Source organism: Toxorhynchites rutilus, chromosome 3, assembly GCF_029784135.1.
Source record: "Toxorhynchites rutilus septentrionalis strain SRP chromosome 3, ASM2978413v1, whole genome shotgun sequence".
Lineage (NCBI taxonomy): Eukaryota > Metazoa > Arthropoda > Insecta > Diptera > Culicidae > Toxorhynchites > Toxorhynchites rutilus.
In genome coordinates this window covers 20897618-20910219 of record NC_073746.1, presented here as the reverse complement: position 1 = coordinate 20910219, position 12602 = coordinate 20897618, and the positions used below count along the sequence as shown (strand labels likewise).

The following is a 12602-nucleotide window of genomic DNA, read 5'->3' as shown; positions in this document are numbered from 1 at the left end:
CTTTCTTTTCCTATTTACTTTGACCCACAAAGAAGTGCTTTCTCTCTCTCTCCGAAGAACGCGTCTGACCAAGGCCATCACAGCCCACTCTAACTGCTGGTGCGATGCTCCGCCCAGCATAATTTGTAAATATTCTGTGTAGAGTTTAAGCCTATTTTTGTAAACTAGTATTTAAGCCCCGAGAGTCTTTTCTTTGAATACAGATGTCAGTTGACAGTATACAGTAGAGAGGCGACGCTTGTACGAATAGCGTTTGTGTTTATTAATTTACCAAATCCGAAAGTCGACGCCACTGAATGGCGTAAGATCCTTTCTTCTCGTTTACATGGCGACCGTGACACCGAGTCACGAGTGAACCGACAGATCCGATGCTGTTATCGCGTATTAAAGTGAATTTAAACGCAGAGTTTAGAGCCTACTGAGCAGAGGCAATGGTGAACTGCAAAGTTTAAAGCCTTTTAAAAACAAGAAGAAGAAGAAGCCTACTGTTGTGTTGTGTGTGTTAGGTCCCAACCAACCGGGTACGGTGTGAATATGAATCATTTAAGCTAAGAAAAATTCGCTAAATGAACTTTTAAACCAACCGGACGCAGTGCAAGTGTGAATAAATTGAGTAACGAAACATTCAGCGAAAAGATGGTGAAAGTGAAAATCGGCAAAGCGGGGAAGAAATTGGACCCCAGCGGAAACTATTGAAGCCGTTTACGAAAAATTAGAATCGCAGACACAAGTGAAATCGTGAAGCTGACAGTAGCCACCTGGATAAATAACATTCGCAAGTCAAGCAGTATTTCAAAAAAAAAAAAAATGAACATCGATTTGGATCCAACTGGACACCCCTGAGATCTGACGGAAGCAGAGGCACCCACGCCCCCCCCACCCCCGAGAAGAGGACACTTGCGGAGAAAACGTGGCGTAAGTCAGACTCGAGTTAGTCTAATCCTTTTATATACGGATATCATGTAATAAATTTATAGTCGAGGCACAAAATATTTTTTATCGTAATACCCACGCGGCAGTAGGAATAGGTAGTAGGAATTAAAAAAAAAAAAAAAAAAAAAAAAAAAAAGCAATTACAATACCCACAAAATTGGTTTTACATATGTACCGTTGAAAATGGGGTTATTTAATACCAAACCCGTTAGTAACACGGGCGACGCTCAAATCCAAATTTTAAATCACCTAGAGAACCACAGTGTAATGCACGAAGCTCAAGGAGCGATTATCTGCGTCACACTTGCCCTCATATCCATACTACTAATTTCGAAAATATACAAAGCATATAAGGCATGCATGAATGCACATGCTATGCAAGCGGCAAAAGCTCACGCAGCCGTAGTCGACACCGTCTAAAAGAATTCGAAAATTTTAAAACATGCGTTCGAACGCAGCCTCAGCATAATAAATTCTTTACCGATAACCATTTTTCCTTGTCTCCTTGAATGGACGAAGTAACAAAGCTCATCCAATTGAATATACAAAAACTAAAACATATACACCTGACTATACAACAGGAACTGGTCAGAAAACTAAGGAAAAGTACTTTAGCCAAACGCCTCACGGAAGCGGAAGCGCTCGTGAAACAGATTAAAAAATTGTCGTCTACGTTACTAGACACAACCCACGGCTCAGAAATCATAAAAATAACCGAAAAGGCGGACCAACTTTTGAACGCAATTAAGGCGTCAATCGAAAAGGGTAGACCAAGAACACTCAAGGAAATTGCGCTAGCCGTCCTATTTTGCCTCAGGTTACAAAGAAAACCGAAAATGGCTAGCATACTCGAAATAATCAAGACTACATCGTCTATAGTTCCGCAATTCGACGGAAACATAGACAAACTGAAAGCCTTCGCTGACGCTTTAAACTTGGTGAAAACATTTGAAACACCGGAAAACAAAGCAACCATAATTAACGTCATACTAACCAAACTAGAGGGACGGGCGAGAAATGCCTTCACTGAAACACCGACATCGGTGAGCGAGATAAGCAAAATTTTAAAAGCTAAAATAACGACCAGCCCACCGGAACAAGTTCTAGCTAAAATGGCTAACTTGAAACAAAACGGTGGAATCGAACAATTTTGCCTGGATTTAGAAAAATTGGTGTTCAGTTTGGAAACAGCGTACACCGCTAAAGAAATTCCGCCCCAAGTTGCCAAATCTATGGCAAACAAAGAAGGCGTCAAACATTTAGCCGGAGGGTTAAAAAACGAAAAAACCTCGCTCATCATAAGAGCAGGGAATTTCAATTCATACTCCGACGCGATGACTAAAGCGTTGGAGGAAAACTTAAATAATGCGAGCGCATCAGTATTTGCATACTCGCAAACCAACAGAAACGCCAACCGTTTCAACAACAACGTTGACACACATTATAATAATTACAGGCGCAGGCCAAACGACTTCCATAACCGCGGTAGAAACCAAAACAATTTCAACCGCAACAATTTCAACCAAAATAATTTCCAAAACCAACCGCGTAATAACTATAACCGTTTTGGCCAGCAAAACCAAGTTCGAGACCAATTCTCAAACATAAACCCACAGCGAAATAACAACAACAACAATAGGCGGAATACAAATTTTAACCGCCCTCAGCAATACATCCGCCTAACGGGAAACGAGTCACAACCGACGGACGCCCTCCAGTCCGAACCGGCATTGACATTGGAGGAAAACAAACATTACGGAGACCAACATTAAATATTTTAGGGAATGTTTCACCAGCTTCGAACCCGGCATTTGTTATAGCCACGTTGAGCGGAAGATAAAGGTGGTAAGCTGGTGGGTTCTTTTCGTACTTTTTTCCAAGATGTTCTCACCGAGATTTACCGCAGTTCCGGCCAGCGTCGCCCAAAGCTGACCATGTTTTTAGAAGGGGAGAAGATGTTATCTATTGCTAGATTGATGTGAGTTTAAAAGCTTCTTGTTTATCTTATTTCTATCCAATCAGATGTTGATTTCAAGCGATTGTTATCTATGCTATTTATTACACGGCAAATGACGCCTAAATGATGGCCCGAATTTGGTCAACTTACATTTCATGTTTTTCTTCTGAGTGTGCATTCAAAAAATAAACCCTGGACACCTCTCATTTTGTTGTGTGCGTGTAGAATGATTCTTTCCTTTTTTTAAACGTTTACTCTTCAGTTATCAGAAATCCGGAAAAAGGATAGTTTGTGAAAATCCACGATTCTAGCACGCAAAGTTGGCAGAACAGTCAAGTGTGATCAAATCAACTGTAACGAACACGATTAACGTAATCGGAGAACTCCATTTGCTGTCGAGTAGCCAGGATCGGAGAGGAACCGTTAGACGAAAAAAGTGACCAGAACTTCAATATCCTTATCCGAGACGTCGGGTATAAGCTGGAAGCAGTGTTGCCACACGTACAGATTTATCTGGAAAGGTACGGAATTTCTGAATTTTTTTGGTACATATTCTGTACGGACAGATTACAGATTTTTGTACAAAAGTACAGAATGGTTCTGGAGTCTCTCTTGGATGGCCTTTTGTCTTCTCAACGTAGTATTACTTGCGTCATTTTCTTTAGTAGTTGTTGCAACCGCAACGGAAGAGAAACAATTTTCCGGTTTTTTAAACGTTTATTTCAATACGCAATACAATGGCGATGGCGATGACGACGACGTTAAAAAATCCCTACCGTAGGTATAAATCAATACATTAAAATGGTTCTATTGTACATAGTAGTTTTAGGAATAGAAGTAGTTTTAAATTGTACATATTAATTTTAAGGTTTTTTACACTATCATAAGTTTTTCTGTGTTGCAGCTAGATTTAGATTTAGAGAACTTACGTTTAGTGTCTCGTTTGTTTAGTTCGTTGGAGGTGGGGTTATTTTTAAGAATCTTCGTTCTCTCGATTTGCAGCTGTAAATTTAGTTTTAGCATTAGACATAGCACAATCGATTTACTAGCTTACTTACAATAATATAGGATATACAATTAAGAATAATTACGCTTAACGCTTTTGTAACAATCAATTTAGGACTTTCTTTCACTTCTGACTATTTGTTTTTGAATCATTGAATCATTGTTGTGTTTTCTTTTGATTCTCGGTGAAACACAGTAGCGCGCCGAAAGTGGGAACGTTTTATTTCTCTCAAGGTGTTTGGGAGCAGGTGCGTCGCAACCGCACGTTGCGACACTCTCCCCCAGTGCATCAGGGCCATTGATCCTATGTACTTACGCTTGCACCTACGTCCAACACAGCGATCTTCACGACTGGCCTCTCTAGCACTCCAGTCGAGGTCTGTACCAGAGCACGACGAACCTGTCCATCCTTGGACCGAATTGCGTGGACAACTCGACCTTTCGGCCAGCAGTTCCTCGGCAGAGTCTCATCAACGATGACGACGATGTCCCCTTCTGCGATTGGCTTGACGTGGCTAAACCATTTCGTCCTCCGAGTGAGAGTTGGTAGGTATTCAGCTACCCAGCGACGCCAAAACCGGTTTGCGTAGACTTGGGAGGATTTCCAGGTGTTTCAGAGCGTAACTGCTGTCGTCAAACGTGAACGGGGGCTTTGAACCATCTGATGACCCGATCAGAAAATGATTCGGAGTGAGAGCTTGGGAAAGCTCGTCATCTAATGGCAATTCCGTTAGAGGTCGTGAGTTGATGATTAGTTCGATCTCTGAGAGCATGTTCTTCAATAGTTCATCGGTGGGTGTGCGTGTGACTTGGAGTTGCTTCAGGGTTTTCTTCACGGATTGAACAAGGCGTTCCCAGGCTCCTCCGAAATGTGGAGATGCAGGAGGGTTGAAAGACCATTTCGTATCAGTGGTGACGAAGTGCTCTATCAGCTTTTCGTGGTCCATTTTTTGTAACGCTTCTTTCAATTCTCGACTTGCTCCGATGAAGTTCGTACCGCGATCGCTTACTATCTCCAGAGGGGTACCTCTCCTGGCGATGAAGTTTCTGATGGCGAGAATGCATGAGTCGGTTGTGAGGCTGTGAGCAACTTCAAGATGTATCGCTCGCACCGTTAGGCATGTGATCAGCACTCCCCATCGTTTCTCGGTCCTCCGGCCAACAACTACATGTATTGGACCGAAGTAGTCGATGCCAACGTAGGAAAATGGACGACAGAAAGCCTTCAGGCGTGCGGGTTTCTGGAGCAACTGGCTTCGCCTGGCGATTCTTGCAGTGCTGACACCGTGCTCGTACGCGTTTGTAGGCCGACCGTAGCTGAGGCACGTAAAATCTACGCCGAATCTGGTTGAGTGTAGTCTGGTGATTCATGTGACAGAAATGCTGATGAACACTGGATATAATGAGGTCGGTAACGGGATGACACTTCGGCAACAGTATCGGGCGCTTCGTACAATCATCGACGTCTTCACAAGCATCTATACGTCCTTTCATTCGCAGCAGCCCCTCTTCATCCAGAAACGGACTGAGCCCATACAGCGAGCTACTCTTGGGCAATGCGTTCTTCCATGGTGCGAGCTTCGGTTTCTGTAATGCAGCTATCTCTGCAACGAATTCAGCATTCTGAACCAGTTTGAGAATTAACAACTCTGCTTTTCGAAGCTCTTCTTGTGTCAATGGGCCGGTGACGATGGGCTCCTTCGATAATTTCTTGCGCAGATTCGATGGATACCGCTGTACGAATGCAACATGACGCAGCAGCCGCTTCCATTTAGGGAAATCTTCCCACCTAAACAGGACACGCTTGACGGAATGATGTAGCACATTGGGTCGCTTCTCTTCTGCGGTGTAATCGAAGCTCGATACTGCAACAGGCCACTCTTCCTTTGCCTCCCACAAGAATTGTGGACCACGGAACCAACGACTAGCAGGAGAAAAATCCGGGAGTTTCTGCCATTTCGTCGCATCGTCAGCAACATTCAGTTTCGTCGGAATCCAATTCCATTCGTTAACCTCGGTCAACTCTAGAATTTCACTGATCCGCACTGCGACGAATTGATTGTATCTCCGGTGATCGGAATTCAACCAGCAAAGAACGTCACGCGCATCCGTCCAGAAAAACTGTTTTGTTGGTTTAAGCTGGTGAGACATCATGATACCTTTCGCCAAACGGGCACCGATAACTGCTGCCTGAAGTTCAAGTCTGGGAATCGACACGAATCGCAACGGAGCTACTCTTGTTTTCGCGCCGACGAGCGCACATTCCACTTCGCCATCTTCTTCGAACCGGAGGTAGGCAACTGCGGCATATCCGTTTTCGGATGCATCTACGAACACATGGAGTTGAATTTCGTTTTGACCGCCTGTACTCGTTTTTATTCGGTAACACCTGGGTACACTGACGGATTCCACTTGCGGAAGAACTTGCAACCATATTTGCCATTTCTCCCACTGTTCGCTCTTAATGGGTTCGTCCCAATTTATGCCACTACGCCAAATTTCCTGGAGCAGGATTTTCAGGAACATAAGGAAATTCGCAAGTAGTCCAAGTGGGTCGTAGATCGTCATCAGCGTACTCAAAATCTGCCTTTTGGTTGGCACAATATGACCTTGCAGTAGATCGACATTTATCCTCGAAGACACTTTGAAGGTGAAGGTGTCGGCTGCGGTGCACCACCACAATCCCAGAACTTTCTCGGTTCCCATTTCGCTCAACAGATTCAAGCTCTTCTCTCCTGGATTTGCCTTCAGCTCCTGCAGTACTCGATTCGAATTTGACAGCCAATTCCTTATTTCGAAACCTGCCTCTGCGTGAATGAATCGGACATCTACAGCTAGCTTAATCGCCTCATCTTCTGTCTCCACACTGGACAGCATATCATCCACGTAATGCTCTCTAATTATCGCCTCCGCTGCCCTCGGGAACTTATCCTGAAATCGTTGCGCATTGTGGTTCTTCACATATTGTGCACAGCTGGGTGAGCAGGTTGCCCCGAAAGTCATTACCTTTGTGACATAGACATCTGGGCTACGATTTGATTCTCCGTTCCGCCATAGAAACCTCAAACACTGTTGATCGCGCCAGTTCATCAACACCTGAAGAAACATCTCTCGAATGTCGCCCGTTATGGCAATGCGAAATTCTCGGAAGCGTTGTAAAACGGATAGAAGAGAAGTAAGTTGATCTGGTCCAGTTAGCAGGAACGAGTTCAGCGAAACACCCGCCACCTTTGCGGCTGCATCCCACACTATGCGCAACTTTCCCGGCTTATTGGGATTGACAACAGGGAATATTGGAAGGTACCACACGCGTTCGAATCTCTCGGCTAGTTGGTTCTCCGTCAGTTTTACGATGTACCCAGATCGCTCGTAATCCCTAAGTTTCTCCTTCAGAGCTTCAGCTAGATCAGGGTCCCGTTGCATTCGCTTTTCCAGACATATCAGCCGCTTCATTGCCATTGATTTGCTGTCTGGCATTCGAACATCATCATACCGCCAGAGTAATCCAGTTTCATAGCGCCCCTTGTTCACATTAGTCAGAGATTTCAACAATTTCTCGGCTCGCTTGTCGTCCTTCGACATCAGTGGTTTGACGGAACTTATTGCGATGCTGTCTAACGAAAAGTACGCTTTTACTGCGTTGTGTAGCTCTGCGTCGCTCTGTTCGGTACATGGACACACATGAAGACTGTGGTGTGCGACTAAACTAGTCGTTGTTTGGGATTCTATAGAGCAAGGCCCGAATACTATCCACCCCAGGCGTGTTTTGGCAGCGATTGGTTCGTCCTTTCTTCCTTCTCTGCTGTCGAGCGCGTGGCCCAAGCGGCAATTATCCATTCCTATAAGTATCCGTGGTCGAACATTGCGATAGGAATCAGCCGGCAAGGCCGTCAAATGATGAAAATGTCGCGCTAATTCCTCCATCGCGAGAGTTTGCTGGGGTAGAGCGAGACTGTCCACGGTGTGCACTTTCGGTATCCAATATGTTCTCATGTCGTGCACTCCGGAAATATCTACCGCTAACTTCACAGAATTCATTTCCTGACGTTGATAATCCCCTGTCCAGCCCAGACACAAGGGATATGATTCACCTTGAATGTCTAGCTCCTTCAGCAAACTATGTTCCATCAGCGTCACTGACGAACCGTCGTCCAAAAAGGCGAATGTGCGTACAATCTTCCCTCGTCCGTGAAGTAGCACCGGCACGTATCGGAAGAGAATCTTGCTAACATCGTTAATGTGAAAATTACAATTCTCGGTAGGTGTAATTGCTTCCGCCTGTAGACTCGATATCTGAGGATTCTCCATTCGCTGGTATCTGGAATCGTCGTGTAGCAACCTGTGATGCATGTATGAACATCCGTTTCTACCACAGGCTTGCTTTACTGCACATGCTCCGAAATGTTTCGACAGACACTTCCGACACAATTTATTCTGTTTCAGCACTGCCCATCGCGCCCCGATATCCAATTCTTGAAACCTTTGGCACAACCCTACACTGCTGCATTCTCCGTGACAAATAACGCATTGCTTGCTGGCTGGTTTCGACGTACTTTTGGAGGACATCGTAGAGTTTGGAAAATGATTTGAGTCGGACTGAATGTGGACATTAACTTCCTCCTTTCGGACACGCTTCTCAGTTCTACCAACGTACATACTGATCGTCGATGGAATCGTTACTACGCAAGCTGCTTCCACTAGCGTGCCCAACCAGCTACTGAAATCCGATAGTGTGACCGCTGACATTGTTTGACGATGCTTTGCCCAGTCGAGCTTCACAGTAGGTGGCAGTCTCTCAACGAGTTCTTGAAGGAGTGCCACGTTGCATAGATGCTCGTTCAAACCACACGCCACAATCGTTGCGCACATGTTCTGGACTGCTACGCCGAAATCTATCAGAGTTCCCAATTTCTCCGCCTTTGGCGCTGGCATTTCCCGAATCTTGCAAACTAACGAGTGAACGATGATTTCAGGACGGCCAAACAGCATACGAAGCGTATTGATGACACCATCAAGTCCTGCTGGATACAACAACCGACTACGAACTGTCTCAAGAGCTTTGCCTTTCAAACTGCGTTGGAGTCGAAGCAAATTTTCTTCATCGCTAAAGCCGCATATCCTTGTGGTACTCTCATAAGTGGCGATGAATAAAGGCCACTCTTCAGGGTTGCCCGAGAATGTAGGTAACTCCTTTGCCACCGCGTGTCGCGCAGCGAGTTGACTCCTGCTGAGTTCATGAGAAGGATTCACTGTCGAAGATAGATGAAGGCCGTTAGGAATGAATGGATCCGCATCCGCATTCAAACCATCATTCCTCGCTGGGACAGGTTCGCTGCTGCTGATTTCCATCGCCCTCACTCGCTCCTCAAGACTCTTCGTTTCTGAATCCTGTTTTCTAGCCATCTCTGCGAGTTGTCTTTGCATCTGCTCGATCGCCTTGCTGACGTCATCTGTCTGACGATTCTCAGTTCCCAACGTTGTCGAATTTGCATTCGGTGGATGAACAACTACGGGAACGCTCAACTCCTCTCGTATCTGCTGTTCTCTTTTCTCCATACGACGCTGGAACTGGGACTGCAAATCCTTAATCGCATTCTGCATTTCGCGGTCCTTTTCCCGAAGCAGCTTTTCGTATGCCTGCTGTTGTTCTTCGAACCTACTTTGCATTTGGTCCATTCTCCTCTGGAATTCCCTGAGTAGCTCAACTTGCCCCTGGTTATCCACTGGCCTAGGCTCCGCTTCACTCTGTGCATGATCTGTAGTGATGACCGATGGGATCTGGTCTGCTCGTTTCGCCTCACACTCTGAACAGCTCCAATCAACTTCTTCGATTCCCTCAGTTACACCCACGCACACGAAATGGAACCATTTACCGCATTCGTCACAACTAACCATCCGGCTGTTGTCGAGATCCTTGCACAGCGCACAACTCACACCTGGTTTTGCCCGATTATTTCTCGGCATTATTGCAACCTCGATAAAGCTTCCCCGATCACGAACTAAACGGATTTTTTAAAATGTTGCAACCGCAACGGAAGAGAAACAATTTTCCGGTTTTTTAAACGTTTATTTCAATACGCAATACAATGGCGATGGCGATGACGACGACGTTAAAAAATCCCTACCGTAGGTATAAATCAATACATTAAAATGGTTCTATTGTACATAGTAGTTTTAGGAATAGAAGTAGTTTTAAATTGTACATATTAATTTTAAGGTTTTTTACACTATCATAAGTTTTTCTGTGTTGCAGCTAGATTTAGATTTAGAGAACTTACGTTTAGTGTCTCGTTTGTTTAGTTCGTTGGAGGTGGGGTTATTTTTAAGAATCTTCGTTCTCTCGATTTGCAGCTGTAAATTTAGTTTTAGCATTAGACATAGCACAATCGATTTACTAGCTTACTTACAATAATATAGGATATACAATTAAGAATAATTACGCTTAACGCTTTTGTAACAATCAATTTAGGACTTTCTTTCACTTCTGACTATTTGTTTTTGAATCATTGAATCATTGTTGTGTTTTCTTTTGATTCTCGGTGAAACACAGTAGCGCGCCGAAAGTGGGAACGTTTTATTTCTCTCAAGGTGTTTGGGAGCAGGTGCGTCGCAACCGCACGTTGCGACAGTAGTACTAAGTTGAGAAGTTGTGTTTGTGCATGTGTGTGCATCAGCGCGTGCGCGCTTGTGTTTGTGCATGTGTGTGTACGTGTGTTTGTGCGTGCGCTCGTGTTTTTGCGGATACCTGGGCGAAAATCGCGTAATTTCGAACAAATCGCGTAAAACAAGAATCCAGTGTATACTGTTGCTGCGCTGTTGTGCGTGGACAATCAATGACCCAAGAGGAATCGGCACGGTTTAACGTCATACCGGAACCAACTTTGTTTCGGAATGTCAAAGGATTGAGTGACATGAAGAGCAACATAAAAAGAAGACCGACTGCTGGATCTTCCAAAGTGGAATCAAGAACAGCATCAAAGCTAAGGAGTAAAGGTTTAAGCAAAAAGGAGGCAATCTTCACTCTGGTGCTCCACCAAGACACATTTCTAGGATAACAGTCTTCAGAAAAAATACGCTGCGCTGAACTTGAGTTCAATTTTCATGAGCGCGCGTTCATAACAAACACGTATTCTCTCTTGGTACGAAGTGTATAAAATTCATGTACACGAGAGCGCAAAATGAACCCAGCGCAGAATTCAGATACTAAACAACGCTTCGCAGTCGTGTGATGCGCGCCTTATTTGTGTAACCGTTGGTTCCAAGTTCTAATCTGGGCTCTACCCAAATTCCAACATATATTTATTCATAACGGAAGTTTTATTAAAAATCGCCATAAATACCCACCACGGGTTGCTTGTGAACAGTTGGCCCAATAGTGAACGATGTGATCCCTGGGTAAAAATGCCCACCGCGAAATACGCTTCATTGGATCATCTGTCATTCAACAGAGCTACCAACTAGACAAAACATTAATGAACTCACACAAAAGAAAAAAAAAAGAAAAGCTCGGTAAAGAATAAAGGGTGTGTCACATCAAATTGCATCACGGAAAAAACGCTGTAGAAATTTAATTTTTAGGAATTATATCTCCAGCTTTCGCTTCTAATCAGATAAGAGTGTATAGATCACGTTGGCCATGCTTCACTGTCAATTTTTCGTAAATTTGGAAAAATGTCGTCGAACGAAAAAGAACGTCGTGAATTAATCCTGTGCACTCATTTCGAGAATCCGGAGTTGTCACATCGGGACATCGGTAAGATGCTGAGAATCGTCCAATCGTCCAAGCCAACGGGGTCACCTTCGTGCCAAAGGAAATGAACCCGCCCAACGCGCCGGAGCTTCGCCCAATAGAGATATATTGGGCGATTATGAAGCGGGCCCTCCGGAAGAACCCAAAAGTTGTCAAATCGGAGGCGGACTTCAAGAGAAAATGGATTTCTGTTCAAAAAAAAACTACAACCTGACGTTGTACAGAACCTTATGGACGGGGTAAAGAGGAAGGTGCGAGCATACGGGCTTGGGCTCGAAGTATGAATAAAAAGAAAATGCCAAAAGTTGTTTAATAGTTTTTATTTTACTGTCTAAAATTTTCAAAAGGATCGGTCTACTGGGCGAATTTCTACAGCCTTTTTTCCGTGATACAATTTGATGTGACACACCCTTTAGTGCCGGCTAACGACTTTCCACCATCAAGGAAATAGGAAGTGCGCGCCGGAAGCAGTAAATTTTAACGGTGCCAGAGTGCATCGAAAGCAAATAGAGAAGATAGAGAAAGATTTTTAAAAGAAATAAAAGGTTAGTAGGAATTTTTTTTTATCCCATCCGTTTATTAGGCTCATTTAGCAATTCAGCTGTCACAGAGCCGAATTTATTCGTATACATTTTTATGTTTAAGATAACTATTGTTGTATATTATTTAGGCTTAAGATTCCTATCCATCGATAAACATTTGTTTTTTTTTATGTATAACACAGTAGCTGTTTAGGCCTAGGAATATTCCAATTCTATCGATACACATGCCGCCTTTTTCGGCGTTAGAATATTCCTATTGTTCGAATGTTCACAGTTGGACTGTTCACAACGGGACTGCTGATATGAGGCTTCCATTGCTGTGTTAGAATTAGCACCAATTACCGATGCAGCAGATCGTAATGTGAGCGGTAAGGGACTGGGATTACCGACACATGATGATTGTTGCGTGGACGTA

General features: G+C 44.1%; 3 protein-coding genes across 5 annotated transcripts in view; 1 reads left to right on the top strand and 2 right to left on the bottom strand.

Annotated features, from left to right (window-relative positions):
* LOC129775943 (protein phosphatase 1 regulatory subunit 14B) overlaps positions 1–12602 on the bottom strand; it is a 260278-nt gene that overhangs the window by 48846 nt on the left and 198830 nt on the right. The gene's annotated exons all lie outside the window — the stretch shown is intronic.
* On the top strand, positions 1770–2705 carry LOC129772943 (probable cyclin-dependent serine/threonine-protein kinase DDB_G0292550). The gene has a single exon (XM_055776477.1). It carries the CDS (start codon positions 1770–1772, stop codon positions 2703–2705), a length of 936 nt encoding a protein of 311 aa, XP_055632452.1.
* LOC129772942 (uncharacterized) lies at positions 4450–10502 on the bottom strand. Its single transcript, XM_055776476.1, has 3 exons — positions 10174–10502; positions 5350–10016; positions 4450–5228 (listed from the first exon to the last, which is right to left on the bottom strand). The coding sequence occupies exons 2-3, from the start codon at positions 9857–9859 to the stop codon at positions 4450–4452; spliced, it is 5289 nt and encodes a 1762-aa protein (XP_055632451.1). The 5' UTR covers positions 9860–10016; positions 10174–10502.